Here is a 24483-nt window from a genome sequence, read left to right on the forward strand (position 1 = left end):
GAGACTGCTACTAATATTTGTGTACAAATTTCTTCATGGGCACATTTTCCTTTTTGTTTGATATTTTCCTTGAAGTGGAATTGAGAAGACATATGATATTAATAATTTTATGTCTAACATTTGAGGAATAGCCAGACTTTCCAACAGTGACTGCAGCATTTATATTCCCGGCAGCAATGTATAGAGTTCCTATTTTCCCACATAATTGCCAATTCTTACTTTCTAATTTTTAACACTATTAAAGCTTGCTTAGGTAATGTGAAGTTGTATCTGGTTGTGACTATATTTTGTGTTTCCTTAATGAAGAGTGACGTTGAGTGTATTTTCTTGTTTGGAGAAATATCATTCAAGTCCTTTGCCTTTTTAAAACTGGGCATCTGTCATTGTTGTTGAGCTGTTTTTCCAACATATTGGTTGTCATTTCACATCTTTCATTATGCTTTTGATACATAAACATTTTAATTTTATTGAAATATGATATATATTAGACAAATACATATGTACACACATATGTATATTTGTTACTTTGGTGTCAAATTTAAGAATTGGTTGCCATTTCTGAGTTTCTAAAGCTATAGTACAATGTTTTCTTCTAAGTGTTTTATAGATTTAACTCTTGTAAAGTATTTTTCTGTTTTTTTTTAGAATTTATTTTTAATTGAAGGATAATTGCTTTACAATATTGTGTTAGTTTCTGCCCCTACATAAACATAGATCAGCCATAGATATACATATGTCTCTGTCCTCTTGATCTTCCCTCCCACCGCATCCCACCCCATCCCACCGCATCCCACCCCTCCAGGTTGTCAGAGAGCACTGGGCACTGTGTTAATTTGATACACATACATATTATAGAGTGATTACCACACTAAGTGAAGTTTCTCAGTCGTGTCTGACTCTTTGCGAGCCGTGGACTGTAGCCCACCACGCTCCTCCATCCATGGGATTTTCCAGGCAAGAACACTGGAGTGGGTTGCCATTTCCTTCTCCAGGGGATCTTCCAACCCAGGGATCGAACCTGGGTCTCCCACATTGTAGGCAGACACTTTGCCGTCTGAGCCACCAGGCTTACCACACTAGCATTGGGTTAAGTCCTCTATCTACTCACATAATTACTATTTCCTTTTTTTATGGTGAGTACATTTAACACTTTGTTAGCAACTTTCAAGTGTATAATACAGTATTGTTAGCTATAACCACCATAATGTACATTAGATCCCTCAAACGTATTCATCTCACACCTGGAGGTTTTTATCCTTTGACCAATTATCTCCCTATTTCTCCTGGTACCACCACCCCAACTTCTGATAGTTGCTATTCTGCTCTCTTTTTCTGTGAGTTTCTTTGAGTTAGGCATTAAATATATATGTGTGTATCATATTTAAATTTTTCATCTATTTTGAGTTAAATTTTTTATATGGAGTGAGACAGGGTCCATTCAATGTCACTGTTCATTAAGGAAACAAACACAAACACAGGGTCATGTCCTGTGTTTTTCCTGCACCTAGTTGTTCCTGTACCATTTCACTGTCAGAGTAACTATCTCATAGTAACAACATAATTCTAATTCTTCCCTTCCATCCCTTGTAGCATGCTGTCATTCATTCCACCTGTATGTAAGCATATATATATTTATATATGAAGTATTCATAAGCATTACTCCATCAAATACATTGTTGTTATTTTGAACTTTTAGCTGTTAAATCAATTATGAATGAGGAAAAGAAAACTTTTTAATGTTTATGCATTCTTTTCTTTGTAATTCTTTATTTCTTTATGTAGATGTGGTTTTGATTGATATGATTTTCCTTCTCTCCAAAGAACTTCTTTTTTTTTTTTTTTTTTATTTCAACTACAGAGGGCAGGTCTTTATTCCCAATCCCGATCCCCCCTCCCACCTCCCTCTCCACCCGATTCCTCTGGGTCTTCCCAGTGCACCAGGCCGGAGCACTTGTCTCATGCATCCCACCTGGGCTGGTGATCTGTTTCACCATAGATAGTATACATGCTGTTCTTTTGAAATATCCCACCCTCACATTCTCCCACAGAGTTCAAAAGTCTGTTCTGTATTTCTGTGTCTCTTTTTCTGTTTTGCATATAGGGTTATCGTTATCACCTTTCTAAATTCCATATATATGTGTTAGTATGCTGTAATGTTCTTTATCTTTCTGGCTTACTTCACTCTGTATAATGGGCTCCAGCTTCATCCATCTCATTAGGACTGGTTCAAATGAATTCTTTTTAATGGCTGAGTAATATTCCATGGTGTATATGTACCACAGCTTCCTTATCCATTCATCTGCTGATGGGCATCTAGGTTGCTTCCATGTCCTGGCTATTATAAACAGTGCTGCAATGAACATTGGGGTGCACGTGTCTCTTTCAGATCTGGTTTCCTCAGTGTGTATGCCCAGAAGTGGGATTGCTGGGGCAAGGTAGTCATACTGGTAACAGATTATTTCTTTTTTTTTTGGTCTGAGCAGTTCTTTATTTCTTTCCCTGTGGAAACATCATTTTGCAGGGTACACAGTCTTGGTTTATGGTTTCTTTTCCTCAACACTTTAAATATTTCACTCCACTGTCTTCATACTTACAAGGTATGTGAGGGAAAGTCAGAATTATTCTCATCCTTTTTCCTCTTAAGTAAGGCACTTTTTACTTTTGGCTTTTTGAGAATTTTAAATTTACCTTTGACTTTTTGTAGTTTGAAAATGTATGCCTAGAGTAGGATTTGTTTTTTGGCAATATTTTAATCAGTGTTCTTTGAGTTTCTTAGATCTGTAGTTTGGTGTATGATACTAATTTTGGGGAAATTCTGATTCATTATTGTCTCAAATATTTTTTTTCTACTTCTTTTACTCTTACTTTTCCTTCTGGAATTCCCAATATGAGTATGTTACACATTTTGAACTTGTCCCATAGTCCTTAGATTTGCTTTTTCCTTTTTCTGCCTCTCTTTTTAAAGTCTCTTTCTCTTTGTTTTAGAGGTTTCTACTGTGATATCCCCAAGTTCACAGATTATTTCTTCACTGTGTCTAGTGTAATACTAAGCCTGTCTCCTACTATTATTATAGAACTCTTCATTTATCCTTTCAATTATTTCAATGTTTACTTCATATATTTTGTGGCTCTGTTGTTTGGTGCACATAGATGGTGTTGTTATTGTTGTTGCTTAGCAGCTAAGTTCTGGCTGACTCTTTTGTGACCCCACGGACTGTAGCCCATTACACTTCTTTGTTCATGGGATGTCCCAAGTGAGAATACTGGAGTGGGTTGCCATTTTCTTCTACATGGAATCTTCCCAACCTAGGGATCAAACCCGCAGGCAGATTCTTTACTGCTGAGCCACTGGAGAAGCCCACATATAGATGTATAATGTTATAGCTTCTTGAAGAATTCATCTTTGTTGATCCAGTAAAAAAAACACTCCATTCTCATTTGTTCCATTTAATTTCTTTTTGATTAAAATCTAACTTTTTTTTTTTTTTTTTAACATTCCTGCTGTATTTGGTTACTCACTGCTTGCAAAATCTTTTTCTGTCTTTTTCATTCAACATATTTGTATCTTTCAGTCATAAGTGGGTTTCTTGTAGACAATATGCAATTTTTAATTGAAAAGAATTGACATAAAATATATTAATTATAGATATACAACATAGTGATTCAATATATGTATATATCACAAGATGATTAGCATAATAAATGTAGTTACCATCCATTCACACATGGTTATAGGTTTTCTTTCTTGTAATGAGAACATGAGAATTTTTAGGATTTACTTTCTTAGAAACTTTCAGAGATACAATACAGTATTAACTATAGTCATCAAGCTGTGTAGTAGTTACCCATGACTTATTTATTTTATAACTGGAATTTTGTACCTTTTGAGTTCCTTTATTCATCTTGACCACTCCCCGTCTCTGGCAGCCAATGTGTTCTCTGAGATCAGATTTTTAAAATATTTCACATGTAAGTTTGATCATATGGTAGTTATCTTTCTGTATCTGATCTGTTTCATTTACTGTGATAACTTCAAGGGCCATCCTTCATGATATCACAAGTGTTAGGATTTTCTTCTTTTGCATGCCTGAATTATATTCTATACATGTATGGATATATTATTGATATATAATAGCTTATACATGTGTGTGTGTGTGTGTGTGTGTGTGTGTGTGTGTGTGTGTGTATACATACAGTTTAAATTTTTGTTCTTTAAATATCTGTCTTAAATTGTGAGTTTTAGTCAAAGTGACTTTAATTAATATTGAAGAATTAGTTTAATATTAATGGCTTTATTTCTGTTCTGCCTTTTTTTGCTCCAATGCATTTTATGATTTCTGTTTCTCAATTTTTCCATTATAAACATATTTTTTGTTTGATCAATTTTGCAGGCACCTTTTTAATGCCCTCTTCAAATTTTTTGTGTTATTTTTTAATTGATTTCTTAGAATGGGGATTACTGTTAACATCCTAAATATATAGCAGTCCAGTATAAAGTGCTTCCACAGTAGCTTCAAATTGCATATGTTAACTCTGCTCCCAGCCAATGTCATCTCCCTCTATTTTGTTGATGTTATAAATTTCATCTTTATATCTTTTCTGCCTAGAAAAGGTATTTCTAATGATTTTTATTCAATTTTCTATTAGATAATATAGAAAAGAAGAGTTTTTATACTAGGATAAAATAATATTAGCTTTAGTATTTACCTACATTATTATTTTTACCAAAAATATTTATTTGTCAATCTGGATTTGAATTATCATGGAATACCTTTCGTTTTAACCTGAAAGGTGATTCCATTTAGCATTTCTTGTAGGGCCAGTCTTTTAAAAAGGAACCCCTTAGGTTTTATTTTGGGGATGTCTTCTATCACCTATTTTGTGGAGAGATAGTTGTGCCAGATATAGAATTTTTGGTTTACATTTTTACACTGAGGACTTAATATCTTTCCACTGATTTATGGTTTCCACAGTTTTTGGATAAAAATGATATATTATGCTATTGTGGGTCCTTTGTACACTTCAGGGAGTGTGTACAAGGGAGTCACTTCTCCCTTGACACTTCAAACATTCTCTAGTTTTGGCTTTTGACAGTTTGATTAAAATACACCTTGCTCTGGGTCTTTTTGACTTCAATATTCTTGGAGTTTGTTTAGCTTCTTTTATTCATACATTCATGTATTTCACCAAATTTTGGAAGTCTTCAGCCATTCTTTTTTTAAATATTTATTTTTTATTTCTTCTCTCTTTCTTTTCTGGGGCTCCCACTAAGTGGATATTGGTATACTTGTTTGAGTTCCAGTTGTTTTCTTTCTTCCTTTTTCTTCCTGTTATTCACAGGAAATTTCTGTTCTCCTGGCTTCATGTTTGATGGTTTTTTTTTTTTTTTTGGGCTTCCTCCAGTCTGCTGTTGAAAAATTCTGATAATTTTTTTTTTTTTGAAATTTCAATTATTGTACTTTTCAGCTCCAAAGTTTCTCTTTGGTTCCTTTTTATAGTACTTTTCTCATTATTCCTCACTTGTATATATATTTTCCTGATTTGCTTTAGTTCTTGTATGTGGTTTTCTTCAGCTCTTTGAGCCAGTTTAAGACATGAATTTTAAACTTTTTATCGAGTAAATCCAATATGTCTGGGGTTCATCAGGAATCATTTGTGTTGACTTGTTTTTTACTTGTTGATGGGCCATGTTTACCTGCTTTTGGTATGCTTTCTAATTTTTAAAAAATCAAATCATTCCTAGGAAAAACACAATCATCAATCAGAATATACATTTGAAAACCTGACAATCACTGTATCTGATTTGTTTGGAGCTGGGACAGAGACAACGAGCACCACGCTGAGATATGGGCTTCTCCTCCTGCTGAAGCACCCAGAGGTCACAGGTATGATAACATGCTGGGCAGGGTGATTTCAGAAAAGATATTGGAAAGAGACTAGGAGTGCTTTCCACCTTGTTTTTCTTGTGGTGATTTAGTCTCTAAGTCATGTCCAACTCTTAAGACCCCATGGACTATAGCCTGCTGGGCTCCTCTGTCCATGGGATTTCCCAGACTAGAATACTGGAGTGGTTTGCCATTTCCTTCTCCAGGGAATCTTCCTGACCCAGGGATCAAGCCCAGGTCTCCTGCATTGCAGGCAATCTCTTGCATTGCAGGCAGATTCTTTAAGGACCGAGACACAAGGGAAGCCCTTAAATCTCTGTTTGAGCACCTTAATGTTTTTCAGATTTAGTGAAGGGAAAGTAATGGGACATCTTTACATGATATAGCAGGATGACAGGAGTGAAGACACTGTGAAAGGTAGGAAAATCAACGTAGTAGCATTTGGATTTCATGGAAGGTCACATGTAGTGGGCATAGCCAGCATGAGTTGGCCTGTGGTTGCATAATGGCTTTCTTATGGAAAGATCACTCTGGAGTTTCCTCATTCTGAAAATGCAGGGTTCTAAAGCCAGGACACGGAAAATGGAAATTCTGCTTTTTGAAACATAAATGGAAATCCTGGAAATTTTGTGAGACTGCCTGATGAAAATTTCAGTGTTGTGAGTGCTTTAAAAAGTTATTCACAGGGAATTGGTTTAAGATGTTCATATAAAGGAATTTTATTAGTCAAGAAGTTTATTCCCGGGAAAATATTTCTTACCAAAATAAGAATTTGATAGTGGTGGGGTTTGGGGTCAATAATTTTATCCTTTGCAAATAACTTTTTGTTAGAAATTAACCTTTAAAGAGTTAACAGTTGTGAACAGCAGTTTAGAAATACACATGATCTTCTGTTGTGTTAGGGTTTCAGTAAAATGACCATAGCCTAACAGGCCAGAGTTAGCTTTTTAAAACTGGAGAGGCAGCCAACACATCTTAAACAAATTTTTGAAACACAGAGCATATTGAGAGGTGACAGTGAAGTCAGACAGAGAATGAAGTTATGGCCTATATGTCAGAAGAGGAAGTTGTATAATAAGGAGAGTCATTTGTGTCCTTACCATCCTGTAAGTTTCAGTATTTATAAGTACCAAGAGTCAAAGAGGATGGAGGGAGAAATAGGCTGATAAAGGTAACTGTCCCAGTCACAACCCTTTGACAGCTCCTTTTATCAGATCATTCTTTCCCCAATAGGATGAGAGAAGCTTATTGCCTAGAGAAACTGAAACTAAGAGACTTTACAGTCAGGACACTGGGCAGAGACAGGGGCAAAGCGTGAGGTCACGATTTGGAGGAAAGGTTAGGAAATCCTCTTCATGAATTCAGGGACTCTTAGCTCCTTTCTCCATCCTGCTTTCTGAATTTGAACAGCCAGAGAAAAACTCCAGAGAGTGAGCACTCTGGAGAAAAGGCCTCCAAATTTTACCATGTAGATAGAAAATTCTCTTGACATCTCTAGCAGAGTGAATGAAATACAAAATTTCCAGCCCATGACACAGGTCATGAAATTTCTGAACACCAGAATAAAAGAGAAAAATCACAAAAACTTTCAGAGATGTTGGTCCTTTATTGGACCGGAACCTGGTAGTCCGGAGTCGATGATGAGAGAGTGAAAGAAGGAAAGAGGCAAATACTCCCTGGGTTACGCAGCCGGCTTTCGCGCTCCAGGGAATCAGCCAGAAATAGAGAGAGAGAGAGAAAGAAGGAAAGAAAGGAAGAAAGACATGGGGACCCAAGCTCTGATGGAGCAAAGGTGTTTTAATCAACATGGTGTGGGCATATATACTGTCTTACAAGGTAGTTATTCTCAACAAGGATAAAGATTAAAATTCCAGACTTACAAAACATAAGGCAATCCCTGTTAAAGTGAGAGAGTTGTAAACAATCACTTTTTACCGTATGGTTCATAAGAAGGAAGAGGGTACTTATCACTGTATTGAAAAACTAATGAAGGAAATTCCGGGATTCCTCAGCCCCAGGAAAGGTGTGCCTCTCATCTTAATTCCTGAATATTCAGAGGATTCCTGACAGATCCAAAACAGCACACAGGAAGCTTCCTGACACAGAAAGATGTAGCATGTCATAGATAAAGGATTAGAGTTCACTAAGGCATCAGAATTCAAGTCAACTATCAAACTTTCATGTTCAAATGCCTGAAGTCATGTCAGAGGAAGTCATGGGCTTCAGGAATCTTGAGAACTCTTGAAGCAGAAAAAGTGTCAGGGCTGTTGCTAGATAGCAGCCTGGAAAATATCCACTTCTAAATGGATCAGGTAAATAAAGCAAGTATGAAGGGAGATGCCAAGAACAAAAGACAAAAGGTGATGGATTGTTTGTGGCTTCTGAATAATAGGGAAATTATTATTAGGAGTTCGAAACATCTACCTCAGTATTTGGAAATAATCTTAAATCAGGGTACAGAGTTTTATGACTTGAACTAAAGAAACATAGTAAGGTCCAAGAAGGTACCAAAAGGAAGCATAATCATAGTTTTCTTACGAGTGAGCATTGTTTATTTAGTCAGAATGATGTTAAAATGAATGTTCTAAGAGCTAAAAATTATGGTTTAAATATATTGGAAGTGGAGTAAGGGGATTTGTATGTGTATTTTGTATGAGGTGGGGATAGAAATGTAAATTCTCAGCTCTCATACCAGGAAATCAGATATTGTTTGAAAATCTGTTCATAAAAAATAGAAACAGAGTCATTGATCAGAAATAGGACAAAAATTTCAGAAGAAACCACTAGAATGTTGAAAGTGACAGCATTTGGCAATTGGAGGATAAAGAGAGTAACACTGCATATTGCACACACAGAATACACAAATACACTAAAACACATATAATTTACCTTTTCAATCCACATATTGTTTTGATATAAAATTAATAGATTCCTGTTTTTCTCCTCCAACAACTTTAGTTTCTTGATCTTGTGTTGTGTTTTTATTTTCAAACATTTCATCATTTCTGCTTGTATTACTGTGTATGCTAACATAGAAGTCTCTTTAGCTGTATCTTAAGTCTAGCTTGTCAGAGACTAACATGTATTTGTATTATGGCAATTCTCTCTCCATGTCGAGGTGCATTTCTGAGCATATAACTTAAGTGTATAATGTTGTTGGGATACCTTCATGAAGCATCATGTATCCCTGAATTGCTGTGCAAATGTGGTGTGCAATTTTTCCTTCTTCAGTCTTACTTATCTCTTATCAGCTAAGATCCAGGAAGAGATTGACCATGTGATTGGCAGACACCGGAGCCCCTGCATGCAGGACAGGACCCGCATGCCCTACATGGATGCTGTGGTGCATGAGATCCAGAGATACATTGACCTGGCTCCCACGAGCGTACCTCATGCTGTGAACTGTGATGTTAAATTCAGAAACTACCTCATCCCCAAGGTAACATTGGTTTCTCTTATACTGACCTCAGTGGTACTGAAGTTCCCATTTTAGACAGTTTGTGTGCCATCCTCTATGAAAGCAAGATGAAAGAAGTATAAGTAATCATTTGTGTGCAGGCTTGATGAATTGTGTGTTTTTTCCAGTTTAGTCTGTAAAGCTTTATAACAGATTTATAACAGCTAGCAGTGTAAGACTTCCAAATTTTCTATTTCTTTTATTTGGTTTGACGAAAGTTAACTGTTTACATTTCCAAATGAATGTTGGTATCAATTTGTCAATTTACCAAAACACTGCAGGGATTTTTGTCAGGGTGATATGAGGTCAATTTGGAAAGATATAACATCACGGCATGTTGAATCATTGCATTAATTAATATGATATATGGTCCAGTTTTGAAAGGCTTTCTTTAGTTTTCTCAGTAATTTTTTTTCTGTACAATGACTTACGTATCTTTTCTTTTTTTCCCTTAGGTGCTTATTGTTGTTTTAAAATGCCTTTTCCATTCTATTATCTGGATTGAAAATATAATTGATTTTATCATTTTAATAACTTTATATGAAGCAATCTTGCCAAATTTAAAATCAGTGTTTAAAATTTCCCTGTAGAATTAATCGCAATTTCTCTATACATTGTCATGCTGTCTGGGCTGATAACTTTCTTTTAGTCTTGTTTTCATTTCTGATCTCAGTAGAATGGTGGTTAACATTTCACTATTGATAATGATATTTTATGTACATTTTGCTACATACGTTTTAAAGAATCAGAGTAGAAAATATGTTCTCATTTTTAATGCTATTTTTAGTCGTGAACATGTATATAATTTTTTCATGTTGATGTCTGTACTTATTGGTATGGTTGAATACATTGACCTCACTTTTCCCACTGAATATGCATATTATAAGTATATATACTCAGTTGGATTTCATTTGCTACATTCTGTTCAGGACTTTACTGATTATGGTATAAGAGATTTTTGGTTTACATCTTTTCTTCCTCAACATTTTTTCATTGGATTTCTGTTTTAAAGGTCATGCTGGCATGATAAAATTAGGTGAGAAATGTTTCATAGTGTGGGTGTATATTTATTGTTTTCCTCACTTCTACCTTTGGCCACTTAGTGTGTCTTTGAAATGTCTAGTTACATTTGGTTAAATACCAATTTTTATAAATGAAAAAATGCAGAGTTCAGATGTTATTTATTTTATTCCAGAAAGGGTCCATCCCTCTCCTCTTTGGCAGATGGAATGATGTAACTTCTCCCATTTTGAGTATTTTGAGTAAAATTTGAACATTGACAGAGACTAATATTAACTTTAGGTGTCAGCTTTCCTCTTTGAGGTTCTCCAAACTTTGGAATATTGCGACAGATTTTTGTCTTAGTAGATTTCTCATGCTCTCTAACACAGAATATCTGTATATATTCAGACTTTCTAATTTGTGTGCTGAAAACTTCTCTTATCCACTTGAAGCCAAGACATATTATTAAAATTACAAAATAATATAACTAAAATTTATATTTTGCTGGGGAAAGAAAGCAATGAGATTCTTAAGGCACAAGTACTAGTGCCAGCCCTTGGAGAAGACAGAATTGCTGATTTTACTAGATTATGAGACTTGTCTCAGTGATTGCAGTTTTGATACAAGGGTTAGGACTTCAAGTCCTAACTGAGAGAAGACTTTTCTTTTGTGACACTGGGGTCTAAGGTAATAATTGATCAAGCTTGTTTCTACTCTTATTTCTAAGTATGTGGGAAACACTGTATTAGAATGGAGTGGCCCATCTCTCACATCCACTGTATTAGGAAATAACCATTATATTGTCATACATCTATTACCAAGCATATATTGGGGATGACCATCCCCTTCTGCATAGCTCTCCCAGTGTAGAAACATAAATATTGAGTTTTATTCTTGTTTAGTCACTAAGTCATGTCCAACTCTTTGTGACCCCATGGACTGTAGTACAGCAAGCTCTGCTGTCCTCCATTGTCTTCCAGTTTCCTTAATTTCATGTCCATTAAGTTGGTGGTGCTGTCTAACCATCTCATCCTCTGCTGCCCTCTTCTGCTTTTGCCTTCAATCTTTCCCAGCATCAGGGTCTCTTCCAATAAGATTATTAGGAGGCTGATTCTGTTATACCTTTTTACCAATCATATAAGTGATTAGTTTTAATCCAAGGCTGGAACCACTGGGCTAACTGGGAGAATGCTCTAAGACAGAAGTATTACAGTATTTAAGTAATACTTCAGAGTGTAAGTATTTCAGAATTTGAAGCTTTGAAGTGTCTGATGCCCTTTGTATCCTTTTGTACACTTCTGCTGTCATAGCATGGAAGCAGTTAACGACATATTAAACAAACAAGAATGGCTATATCCCTGTCTTTTTGGAAGCAGAAATTTAGATTGCATATAATTCCCATGTGTCACAAAGTGTCTTCCTTGATTATTTTCCATTTAAAATACTTAGGTCATTGTTTGTACTAAGGCTATATTTGCACATAGGTGGATATTTGTTAGTATGTAAGACTGTCTAAAAGAACATTTTGCAATGCTGTAAGATTGATGTGTGGGATTGTTTTGTTTGTTTGTTTATCTAAAGAACATTTTCCAGCACAGGGTCTGAAAGATTTACCCTTATAAACTTCATAATTTTAGTGCTTACATTTAGATGATGGTTCATGCAGGTAAGTTTTACTTATGATGATGAATAATGACTATGCTTCTTTTATTTCTCTATGAAATGTGCATTTGTTTGAGCAGCGTTTGCTTAAAGTATTGGCTTTTGTACCTTTTTTGTTATCTTAAATGTTTTATTTATTTCTTATATAAACCCAAACAAGAGAATAATAAAGAGTTGTAGACCTTTTATATGATAACCTTAGGGGATGGACAGAGAAGGCAATGGCACCCCGCTCCAGTACTCTTGCCTGGAGAATCCCATGAACGGAGAAGCCTGGTAGGCTGCAGTCCATGGGGTTGCTAAGAGTCGGACATGACTGAGCGACTTTACTTTCACTTTTCACTTTCATGCATTGGAGAAGGAAATGGCAACCCACTCCAGTGTTCTTGCCTGAAGAATCCCAGAGACGGGGGAGCCTGGTGGGCTGCCGCCTATGGGGTCACACGAAGTCAGACAGGACTGATGCGACTTAGCAGCAGCAGCAACTGTAGGGGATGGAAGATTTCCCCAAGTTTGCATTAATTATTTTTTAAACATAAAACATTAAAAACATGTTCATATGTATGTTATATATGAATTTGTATATTTACCTGCTTTTGCAGTGTTGAGAAATAATCAATAAACAATCTCTAAGAGGAATAGAAAAGAGCTTTATTTGAGCCAAACTGAGGACTATAGCCCAGAAGACAACCTCTCAGATAACTCTGAGGAACTGCTCTGGAGAGGTATGGTTTATCCACACAGTTGTATACCTTGTCAGAGCAAAGAACATCACGAAGCCAGAAATACATTCTTACAAGTTTGCAAAAAAACCATTATCAACATATGTATAGCGAGTTAGTATGGCCTTGGCACCTAAGAGAGGAGTCTTCTCGTTGCAAGAGTTTCAACATTGGCATCCCAGAAAGGAGGCATTTAATCTTTATTTTTAACATGGACATTCTTTATTTCTGTTCAATATACATTTTCTTAATAATTAGTGTGTATGTTTGATAGGCCACAAACAGGCGGTTCTAGTTAGCATAAAATTCAATCTAAATCATTTATAAGCTAGAAAGACTTCTCCATACCTCAATATGTAAAAATTTTTTCCACAAATATTCATTTATCAATCTATCCATTTACTATCTGCACTTCTCTATTTCAGTATGTATAGCTCAAAATAGCGATTTTTATATACAGAGCAATAACAGTGATTATACTCAAGAGTTATCATTGACAGAATAATATTATCTAGTGTACAGCCTATATTGAAATTTTCCTAGTTTTTCTGGAGTAAGCCTTATGGCTTTTTGTCTTTGAAAATCAGTGTCCAGCCTGGAAGCAAGATTATAATTTGGATATCTTTTCCTTGTTCTCCCTGTTCTCTCCTGTTACCAGTTTTGTTTGCCCTCTTTGTTTTCTTTCAGTACATTTTAACTCTGTGAAGAGTACAATTTAGTAGTCATGTGAAATATTCCTCAGGCTGGTTTTGTGTGATTGTTTTCTGGACATAGATTCCAGTTATGATTTCAACTATATGGGTGCTTTGTGTTTCCTGCTGAAATTCATTGGGGAGGTGAAGGCACATATGTGAGTTATCCCATTATTGGTTATGCAGTATTGTTCATATGATAAAGTGGTATCTGCCAGATTACTCCATGACACAGGTCCTTTTTTTCACATTTAATTAATAAAAGATTGCCTGGTACTTTATTGGTATGTATCTTGCTTTTTAATCATTTACCCAACAGTTTTAGCTTTAATAGATAAAACTTGCTTAAACTAATGATCCTAAGCTGAATTGCTGTGAAGTGATTTTGCAAATTTTACAGTCCTTTCTGTGTTTCAAATCTAGGATTAATCTGTGATGAAGTCTGCCCTATATTTTTAAATAAAGACAAACAATCTGCATGTCAATGGTAAACAATAATATTTGTTACATTGTTATTGTAGAAGAGGTTATTTTGTATTAGATCAAATGCCTGTTTACAAAAGCCACACAAACAGATAATTTGAGATATTTCAAGCACAATAGAGACTTCCATATTAAGCCATAATCCACATATGAGATGAGTAAAAATTGAAATGATAAAGCAGCTGGTGGGGGCAGATACCATGTCCTTAATGTGGTGATTAGCAGAATGGATTCATAAGTTCTAGGACCCATGTACTGAGTATTCAGATGCTGCCAGTGTTCATTTTGGCAGTATCACCGCCACTAGTCTTAAACTTATCCTTGTTTATTACTGTTCTGTCTGACTCAAAATGGCACTGACCTTCTTTTGAGCCAAAATTAATCATCTATTGATCCTAAGATTGGACTAAATGATTTTCAGCAGTTCTTCTAGCTCTGTGACTTCTTTGTAGTTTAATTTATCTTCATCTGTTCTTTCCAGGGCACAGATATATTAACATCACTGACTTCTGTGCTACACGATGACAAAGAATTTCCCAACCCAGAGGTATTTGACCCTGGCCACTTCCTGGATGAGAATGGCAACTTTAGGAAGAGCGACTATTTCATGGCTTTCTCAGCAGGTAACACAAATTTAGTTTTTTCATTGCTCCAGTGGACAAGTTTCCCTTGTGGCTCAGTGGGTTAATAATCCACCTGCAATGTAGGAGACTAGGGTTCAATCCCTGGTTTGGGAAGATACCCTGGAGAAGGGAAAGGCTACCTATTCCAGTGTTCTGGCCTAGAGAATTCCATGGACAGTCCATGGGGTTGCAAAAAGTCAGACACTACTGAGTGACTTTCACTTTCAGTGGACAAGGTGCCTTTGGGCATCCTTTGGAACTTCCATAGTGCCCACTCTGGGCCTGGTCAAAATGTTCATTTTCCATGATGAGAGACAGCAGTCCCAATGCCCATGCACTTTCTCTCCCTATGAGACATCCTCATTTTTGGAGTAGATTACTAGAGCTTTGGAGAGGTGACCCAGTTATTTCTAATTCAGAAATAAAATTTAAGCTACGTTCTGAAAATACAAGAGAAGTGCATCTTAGACAAAAGTTACTCTGTGTTATAAAACTTAAAAACTTCAAGGTTGATGTAGACTTGATATACTTCCAGCAGAGAATAAAGGATGTTAAGAATGGAAAGAAAGACACTGGACCATCACAGTAGGAACAAAATACAACCAATGTATGAGTATTTCTAGAAAAAAAAAATTGATGTAACCTTGAAAATGTCAAAATGGAGTTATAATACACTTAATGAAGTATGTGGTATAGTGCTGATAACTCGATAAATATCTCCTGAGAGAAGGATACCTGTTAAGATTAGATGTTAGATGGATAGCATTAGTGTCTACCCTTTGTCCATCTGTCTATCTAGCCATTTGCCTTCCATCCATCCATTCAAACATTCATCAAAAAGTTACTGCATAGTCTGTTTCTGGCAGCCAGAAACACAGCGTTCAAGGAGTATGTACTATCTATGTTATTTTCAGGAAAACGGATTTGTGTGGGAGAGGGCCTGGCCCGCATGGAGCTGTTTTTATTCCTGACCACAATTTTACAAAAATTTACCCTGAAATCTGTGGTTGACTCAAAAGACATCGACACCACCCCAGCTGTTACTGGGATAGCTAATGTACCGCCTCCTTACCAGCTCTGCTTCATTCCCGTGTGAAGAATGCTAGATCATACAGCTTCATCCATGGCATTGTCTTTAACTCCCTTTCATTGGGGGCATCATTCACCAGTGTCATGTTAATCTTTCCTGAGAACACATCTCTGACCTCTTCTCATTCTCTGTTCAATTTCACTACAGAAATATATCTGCTATTCTCCATATCCTGTAGTATTTTTATTGGCCATCACATATGCTAATAGATATCTAATATTAAGTAGTAGTGTGTACCTAGTACCATGTACTCAGTACAAAGTAATGCATGATTAGTGTGTGCCAATGAGACCTATTTCTTCAGTGCTTGTTTCTAATAAAAAGCAGAATCTGATGAGCCACTTCTCAGTCTTTTCTTCTTTTGTGCATATTGCAAGTAAGAAAGGAAAAAAAAGACAAAGATGTCATACTGGTTGTTATAGTGATATGCACAGAGGAGGACAGAGGGAATGAGAGCATAAAACCTCCCTTGAATGCTTCTTATGTAGTTATTTGAGATTTGGTTTTAAAAGTGAGAGAAATTATTTTCAAGAGCAGCTTCATCCTGTAGGGAATATTGAGATCAGTGATAGTGAGCAATTAAAAGTCAGACATAGAAAACTACAATTAAAAATCAGAACAGAAATCAATGAGATTGTGTATAAGAAATCACCTATAGCCAGTCTCTCTCCAAAATGAGAGAGAACACAAATTTCACAAGTTGTAGTTAAAAGAGGGGCCATCTCTTTGATGCCATGGATATTGAAAGCATAATGGAGTATTATGAACAGCAGAAATAGAGAAGCCATGCTAAAATTTGTATGTAACCAAAAAGACCCTGAAAAGTCAAAGCAATGCTGAGAAAGAAGAACAAGTCCAGAGGCATTGTACTTTCTGATCTCAAACTATACAATGAAACTACTGGACTGGCAAAAAATGTTGTGAAAATATTTATACTACCCAAAGCAATCTATGTATTTAATGTAATCCCTATCAAAATATCCTTGACATTTTCCACAGCACTGTAAAAAACAATTTTAAGCTTCATGTAGAACTACAAAAGCCCATGAATTGCCAAAGCACTCTTGAGAAAAAAGAATGATGCTCCCAGACTTCAAATTATACTACAAGCCTACAGTAATCAAAATAGCATGGTATGGTGTAAGCACAGACAGAGCAATGGAAAAGAACAGGGAGCTCAGAAATAAACTCAGGCACATGTGGTCAATTAATCTATGACAAAGGAGGCAAGTATATACAATAGTGAAAAGACAGTATCTTCCATAAGTGGTACTGGGAAAACAAGGCGCTACATGTTAAATAATGAAATTAGAATATTTACCTACACCATACACAAAAGGAACTTTAATATTGATGAAAGACCTAAATGTAAGACCAGAAACCATGAAACTCAAAGAAGAAAACATAGAACACTCTTTGACATAAATTATAGCAATATTTTTTTTTGGATTGGTCTCTTAAGGCAAGAGAAATAAAAGCAAAAATAAACAAATGGAACTTAATTAAACACAAAAACTTCATACAGCAAAGGATGTCATCAGCAAAAAGACAACCTTCAGAATTAGAGAAAATATTTGCAAATAATATGACCAATAGGGGTTAATATCTAAAATACATAAACAACTCATACAACTCAATATCAAACAAGCAATTCTATTAAAAATGGTAGAAGATATGAATAGACTTTTTTAAGAAAGACACACTGATGGCTACCAGGCACATGAAAAGATGTTCAACATTGCTAATCATAAGAAAAATGCAAATCAGAGTGACAATGAGAAGTCACCTCACACCTGTCAAAATGGCTATCATCAAAAACACCACAAATAACAAATGTTGGAGAGGGTGAAGAGAAAAGAGAACTCTTGTGCACTGTTGTTGGGAACATAAAGTGGTGCATACACTTTGGAAAACAGGAGTGTGCTTAAAAACTAATAATAGAAGTACCATATGATCCAGCAATTCCACCCCTAGGGATATAGCCAAGGAAAATGAAAACAGTAATTCAAAGAGATACGTGCAGCCCAGTGTTCATAGAAGTGCTACTTATAAGTCAAGTCATAGAAACAACCCAGGATCTATCAACAGACAGACGGATAAAGAAGATGTAGTATAAACATACAATGGAATATTACTCAGCCATAAAAAGAATGAAATTCTGCCAATTACAGGAAGGTGAATGTTCCTAAAGAATATTATGCTTACTGAAATAAGTTAGACAAAAATACTATATGATAGCACTTATATGTGAAATCTAAAAAAATTATACAAATTTAGACTTGAGATTTCAAGGTAAAAGTCATGTACATTTACTTATATAGTTGCTTTATATGTCTTTGGTTGGTTAAGAGGTTTAACTTTTATTACTGTTGACTATGAAATCCCAGAATGGAGATCTGGTTGAAATCACGAAGTGTTTATTTGGGATTTGTTAGGACTGCTGCCCAGGACACACAGATCCAAAAAGCGCTTAAACTGTATTCTTCCAGCCTACAAAATGTGAAAGTTTATAAAAGCAAAAATGGCAAACTGTGTCAAGAATTAGGATTGGATATTTTGTAATAACTGTTGAGGGAAAGTAACCTTTAAAAATTGTACAAAAATTTAAGAATTTTAAAGAGTAAGTATTTTGAGACTAGAAAATTAACCTTGGATTACCTGGCACACCCAGTGGAATCAGAAGAGTCCCTGAAGGAGATCAAAGAGATCAAGGGGATCAAAGAGCCATGAAGATGCTGTGCTGCTGGCCCTGGCGATGGAGGAGGCAGTGTGAGCTAAGGAATGCAGGTGGCCTCTGAAGACTGGAAAAGACAAGGAGATGGATTCTCTCAAGAGCCTCCAGGAGGAATGCAGCCCAGTCAACACCTTAATTTTCAGACTTGTGACCTCTAGAATTGTAATATAATAAATTAGTGTTATTTTAAGCCAGAAAAAAAAAAATTAGGATTGGAGATGGCAAGATGTAAAGATTCTTGTTAAGCAAGGATTGGTTGTGTTTGAAATGATCGAATAGTTGTGAGGCAGGCAGTTTTGAAACTACAAACTTGCAGTTAACAGCCACTAGTCTATATCATTTTGCAAATGGCTGGTGGAGTACTTGAGTTTGACACAGTTCAGAATTGAAGTAGTTAGTGATGCAGGAACATGTCTGAAATCACATCCACAATGACTGCCCACAGTTACTCCATTTTGATTTCCTTAAATATGTCATCATTTTGATGGGGAAAGAAGAGGACAGAAGAGGGTGAGATGTTTAGAAAGCATTACCGACTTAATGGACATGTACTTGAGCAAACTCCTAGAGATAGTGGAGGACAGGAAGTCCTGGTGTGCTATAGTCCATGGAGTTGAAAAGAGTCAGACATGACTTAGCGACTGAACAATAACTGTAACGTTGGGTTTCTGTGGTAGCTCAGTGGTAAAGAATCCACCTGCTGAAACCCCTTCATTCCTATACACTAACAATGAGAAAACAGAAAGAGAAATTAAGGAAACAATTCCATTCACCATTGCAAAGAAAAGAAAAAAAAAGAAAGAAAGAATGAAATACTTAGGAATATATCTACCTAAAGAAACAAAAGACCTATATATAGAAAACTATAAAACACTGGTGAAAGAAATCAAAGAGGACACAAACAGATGGAGAAATATACCGTGTTCATGGATTGGAAGAATCAATATAGTGAAAATGAGTATACTACCCAGGGCAATCTATAGATTCAATGCAATCCCTATCAAGCTACCAATGGTATTCTTCACAGAACTAGAACAAATAATTTCACAATTTGTATGGAAATACAAAAAACTTTGAATAGCCAAAGCAATCTTGAGATAGAAGAATGGAACAGGAGGAATCAACCTGCATGACTTCAGGCCCTACTACAAAGCCACAGTCATCAAGACAGTATGGTACTGGAACAAAGACAGAAATATAGATCAATGGAACAAAATAGAAAGCCCAGAGATAAATCCACACACCTATGGACACCTTATCTTTGACAGAGGAGGCAAGAATATACAATGGAGAAAAGACAATCTCTTTAACAAATGGTGCTGGGAAAACTGGTCAACCACTTGTAAAAGAATGAAACTAGAACACTTTCTAACACCATACACAAAAATAAACTCAAAATGGATTAAAGACCTAAATGTAAGACCAGAAACTATAAAACTCCTAGGAAAACATAGGCAAAATGCTCTCCAACATAAACCACAGCAGGATCCTCTATGACCCACCTCCCAGAATATTGGAAATAAAAGCAAAAATAAACAAATGGGACCTAATTAAAATCAAAAGCTTCTGCACAACAAAGGAAACTATAAACAAGGTGAAAAGACAGCCTTCAGAATGGGAGAAAATAATAGCAAATGAAGCAATGGACAAAGAATTAATCTCAAAAACATACAAGCAACTCCTGCAGCTCAATTCCAGAAAAATAAAAGACCCAATCAAAAGATGGGCCAAAGAACTAAACAGACATTTCTCCAAGAAGACATACAGATGGCTAACAAACACATGAAAAGATGCTCAACATCACTCATTATCAGAGAAATGCAAATCAAAACCACAATGAGGTAGCATTTCATGCCAGTCAGAATGGCTGCTATCCAAAAGTCTACAAGCAATAAATGCTGGAGAGGGTGTGGAGAAAAGGGAACCCTCTTACACTGTTGGTGGGAATGCAAACTAGTAGAGCCACTATGGAGAACAGTGTGGAGATTCCTTAAAAACCTGGAAATAGAACTGCTATATGACCCAGCAATACCATTGCTGGGCATACACACTGAGGAAACCAGAATTGAAAGAGACACGTGTACCCCAATGTTCATCACAGCACTGTTTATAATAGCCAGGACATGGAAGCAACCTAGATGTCCATCGGCAGACAAATGGATAAGAAAGTGGTGGTACATATACACAATGGAAAATTACTCAACCATTAAAAAGAATACATTTGAATCAGTTCTAATGAGGTGGATGAAACTGGAGCCTATTATACAGAGTGAAGTAAGCCAGAAAGAAAAACACCAATACAGTGTACTAACACATATATATGGAATTTAGAAAGATGGTAATGATAACCCTGTATATGAGACAGCAAAAGAGACACAAATGTATAGAATAGTCTTTTGGACTCTGTGGGAAAGGGTGAGGCCAGGATTATATGGGAGAATGGCATTGAAACATGTAAAGTATCATATGTGAAATGAATCACCAGTCCAGGTTCGATGCATGATACAGGGTGCTTGGGGTGGGTGCATTGGGATGACCCAGAGGGATGGGAAGGGGAGGGAGGTGGGAGGGGGGTCAGGATGGGGAACACAGGTACATCCATGGCGGATTCAAGTCAATGTATGGCAAAACCAATACAATATTGTAAAGTTAAATAAATAAATAAATAAATAAATAAAACTGGAAAAAAAAAAAGGGAAGAAGAATCTGCCTGCCAATGCAGGAGAGGCAGGTTCGATCCCTGGGTCAGGAAAATCCCCTGGAGAAGGAAATGGCAACCCACTTTAGTATTCTTGCTTGGAGAATCCCATGGACACAGGAGCCTGGCAGGCTATAGTCCATGGTGTCGCAAGAGTCAGACACAACTTAGTGACTAAACCACCACCACCAGTCGCTTGCAAACAGTAAGTAAATTAAGCTCAACTAAAAAATAATAAATATTTCTATGAGCACACTGTTAACATAAGTCACATTAGTTCTATAAACTTTGATATTTCTCTTGCTTTTTAACTCTGTCACTGTCATAAATAGAGAAGCGATGTGCTTTTTGAGTAGAGGAACACTTAGCTTTTTGTATGATCAGTTCAGTTCAGTTCAGTTCAGTCGCTCAGTCGTGTCCGACTCTTTGCAACCCCATGAATCGCAGCACGCCAGGCCTCCCTGTCCATCACAAACTCCCCGAGTTTACTCAGACTCATGCCCATTGAGTTGGTGATGCCATCCAGCCATCTCATTCTCTGTCGTCCCCTTCTCCTCCTGCCCCCATTCCCTCGCAGCATCAGGGTCTTTTCCAATGAGTCAACTCTTTGCATGAGATGGCCAAAGTATTGGAGTTTCAGCTTCAGTGGCAGTCCTTCCAATGAACACCCAGGACTTATCTCCTTTAGTATGACATAATCAAAATAATAAAGTGTCAGAAGTGTGAGTGTTGCTTCCCTTCTTATCTCACAGCAATATGCTATGATTTGGGGCTGAAGGTAATTGGTAAATGAAATGGTTGGTGATAAAAAATTACCTTACGAAAGATGCGCACTATATAAGCTGTGTGTTTTGTTCAGATAGCCGTGAAAATAGAACTTTTCTGAAGAATCACATGGTGCTCAGTATTAAGGAAATAGCTCTGCATGCATCAGTGAAAGAAGTCATTAGTTAGAGCCCAACTGGCAGCAGCAGCATTCATTGGATTCTGGAGGAAGCTGCCATCTGTACCCTGTGAATGCTGCAGGATGCAAGATGTTGTTCTATGGGATGCAGCATGTCCTGACACTGCCTCTATGATGCTTCCTTTCTTTCTGTGTTAGTGATGCAAGTGGATTTCAAACTAGTCCAGGCATTAGAATTATTTGAACTTATTTTTTAAAATACAGAATTGTAGTATATTCAGTATTTTGTAATGGCCTATAATGAAACAGAATTTGAAAAGATAATATATGTCATATATACATATATAATTGAATCAATTTGCAGTACTCTTGAGACTAGTTATTGTAGTTTTACAGCACAGTATTATAAATCAACCATACTTCAAAATATAATCATAGTATTCATCATGCATTCATGCATGCTAGGTCAGTTTAGGCATGTCCAACTCTTTGCAGCCCTGTGGACTAGGGAATCAGAATTCTCATGGGAAGAATTCTATATGTAACTCTGAAGCAGTCAGCTGGTTATTGGTTTAAAGGTAGGCTTTGATAATTGATATATTACTCAAGAATCAAAAGTTGAACAAGAAGAGTTCCAAATATGAATCCTTTGTAAAGTAGCCATCAGGATTGGAAATTAATTGTGATTTCTTGACCTCAGTTTCCTTATTTATAAGTGGAGCAAATAAACCTGCTGAAGGTGCTGATATGAGGATTAATTGTAATCTGTGTACCAGTTACTTGGGCCTTTGCCTGGCATTGTAGTTCACGCATTAGTGGAAGCTGTAGCAATCGCCATCATATTTATGTATTAAATTCAGGAACATTTTATGCTGTATGTGGCAGAATAAAAGCATAATTGTGGGATGATAATACATTTTGCATCAGGCACAGTATAATATCACCTATAGACTTCTCTTGCTATTACATGCATCTCCATTCCCAGCTCTCAAAAGTCTGTGGCCCTGTGTTCACTGTGTATTTTGGCATGAAGCCCATGGTGGTCTTGCATGGATATGAAGCCCTGAAGGAAACTCTGATTGATTTGGGAGAGGAGTTTTCTGGAAGACACAGTTTCACAGTGAATGAGAAACTAGAAAAGGACATGGTACGTGTGCATGTGCACATATTCTGCTTTGGCAATAAGGATGAAACTGTGTTCTGCATTGGCAATATGGGTGAAACTGAAAGTCGCTCAGTTGTGTCCAACTCTTTGTGACCCCATGGACTATAGAGTTCATGGAATTCTTCAGGCCAGAGTACTGGAGTGGGTACTTTCACTCCAATGAAAAGGGAAAGAAGCCTTTCCCTTCTCCAGGGGATCTTCCCAACCCAGGGATCAAACCCAGGTCTTCTGCATTGCAGGTGGATTTTTTACCAGCTAAGCCACAAAGGAAGCCCAAAAATTCTGGAGTGGGTAGTCTATCACTTCTCCAGCGGATCTTCCCAACCCTGGAACTGAACTGCCATCCCCCTCATTGCAGGTGGATTCTTTACCAACTGAGCACAAAGGAAGCCCAAGAATACTGGAGTGGGTAACCAATCACTTCTCCAGCAGATCTTCCCAACCCAGGGATTGAACCCTGGTCTCCTGCATTGCAGGTGGATTCTTTACCAACTGAGCTATCAGGGAAGCCCCAGGCAAGAGGGGTTGGGAGGATGGAAAAGAGGGATTTGAGAAGCATTCCGTCAGAGCTGGATCCACCAGAAAGGCTGCCAGCTGTCAGCTCACTCCTCTTTCCCTACTAGTTTCTGTTTCTTCTCCTGGTGTAGGAATCATTTTCAGCAATGGGAACAATTGGAAAGAGACCCAGTACTTCTCCCTCATGATCCTGCAGAATTTCAGGATAGGTAAGAGGAGCATTGAGAACTGTGTTCAAGAGGAAGCCTGATGCCTTGTGGAGGAGTTGAGAAAAACCAATGGTGGGGGATTCTATGCTCTGTAACTCTCACCTTAACACACTGTTCTCTTCTCCAGTGACACCCTTGGAAATATTTCAGGAGTGGCCACATCTTTCATATGGATCATTATTGCAGCCCTCCTTTGGAAGGGAGGGGTATGAAGAAGAGGAAGCCAAGGGAGCTTTTGTGTAGCCATGCTGACTGTCATATGTACACCCACGGTTGTGCACACAGTGTGGGTTTAAAGGTCATTTAATTATACTTTCTCCTGAACTTTGTTTTCACATCAGAAATCACAAAGAAGGGGAGGAGCCAAGATGGCAGAGGAGTAGAATGGGGAGACCACTTTCTCTCCTACAAATTCATCAAAAGAATATCTGAACGCAGAGCAAACTTCACAAAACAACTTCTGATCACTAGCTGAGGTCATCAGGTGCCCAAAAAGCAGCCCATTGTCTTCGAAAGGAGATAGAACAAAATATAAAAGATTAAAAAGTGAGACAAAAGAGCTAAGGACGGAGATCCATCCCGGGAAGGGAGTCTTTAGAGGACGTTTCCAGACACCAGGAAACCCTCGTACTGGCGGGCCT

General features: G+C 37.0%; 1 protein-coding gene across 3 annotated transcripts in view; it reads left to right on the forward strand.

The window, feature by feature from the left end:
- The window catches only part of LOC122709361 (cytochrome P450 2C19-like), a 46701-nt gene extending 22435 nt beyond the window's left edge, over positions 1-24266 (forward strand). The window contains exons 6-10 of one of the 3 annotated variants that reach the window (XM_043926666.1): positions 5744-5885; positions 9137-9324; positions 14385-14526; positions 23765-23842; positions 23970-24264. In XM_043926666.1, the coding sequence (XP_043782601.1) occupies positions 5744-5885; positions 9137-9324; positions 14385-14526; positions 23765-23842; positions 23970-24085 (666 nt within the window). In that variant the 3' untranslated portion in view covers positions 24086-24264. Of the gene's footprint in view, positions 1-5743; positions 5886-9136; positions 9325-14384; positions 14527-15440; positions 15954-23764; positions 23843-23969 lie in introns of those variants that run through there. The other 2 variants (XM_043926668.1, XM_043926667.1) reach the window with 2 other exon arrangements.
- Positions 24267-24483: the final 217 nt, after the last annotated feature.

This window comes from Cervus elaphus, chromosome 15 (assembly GCF_910594005.1).
Source record: "Cervus elaphus chromosome 15, mCerEla1.1, whole genome shotgun sequence".
In the NCBI taxonomy this organism is placed as follows: domain Eukaryota; kingdom Metazoa; phylum Chordata; class Mammalia; order Artiodactyla; family Cervidae; genus Cervus; species Cervus elaphus.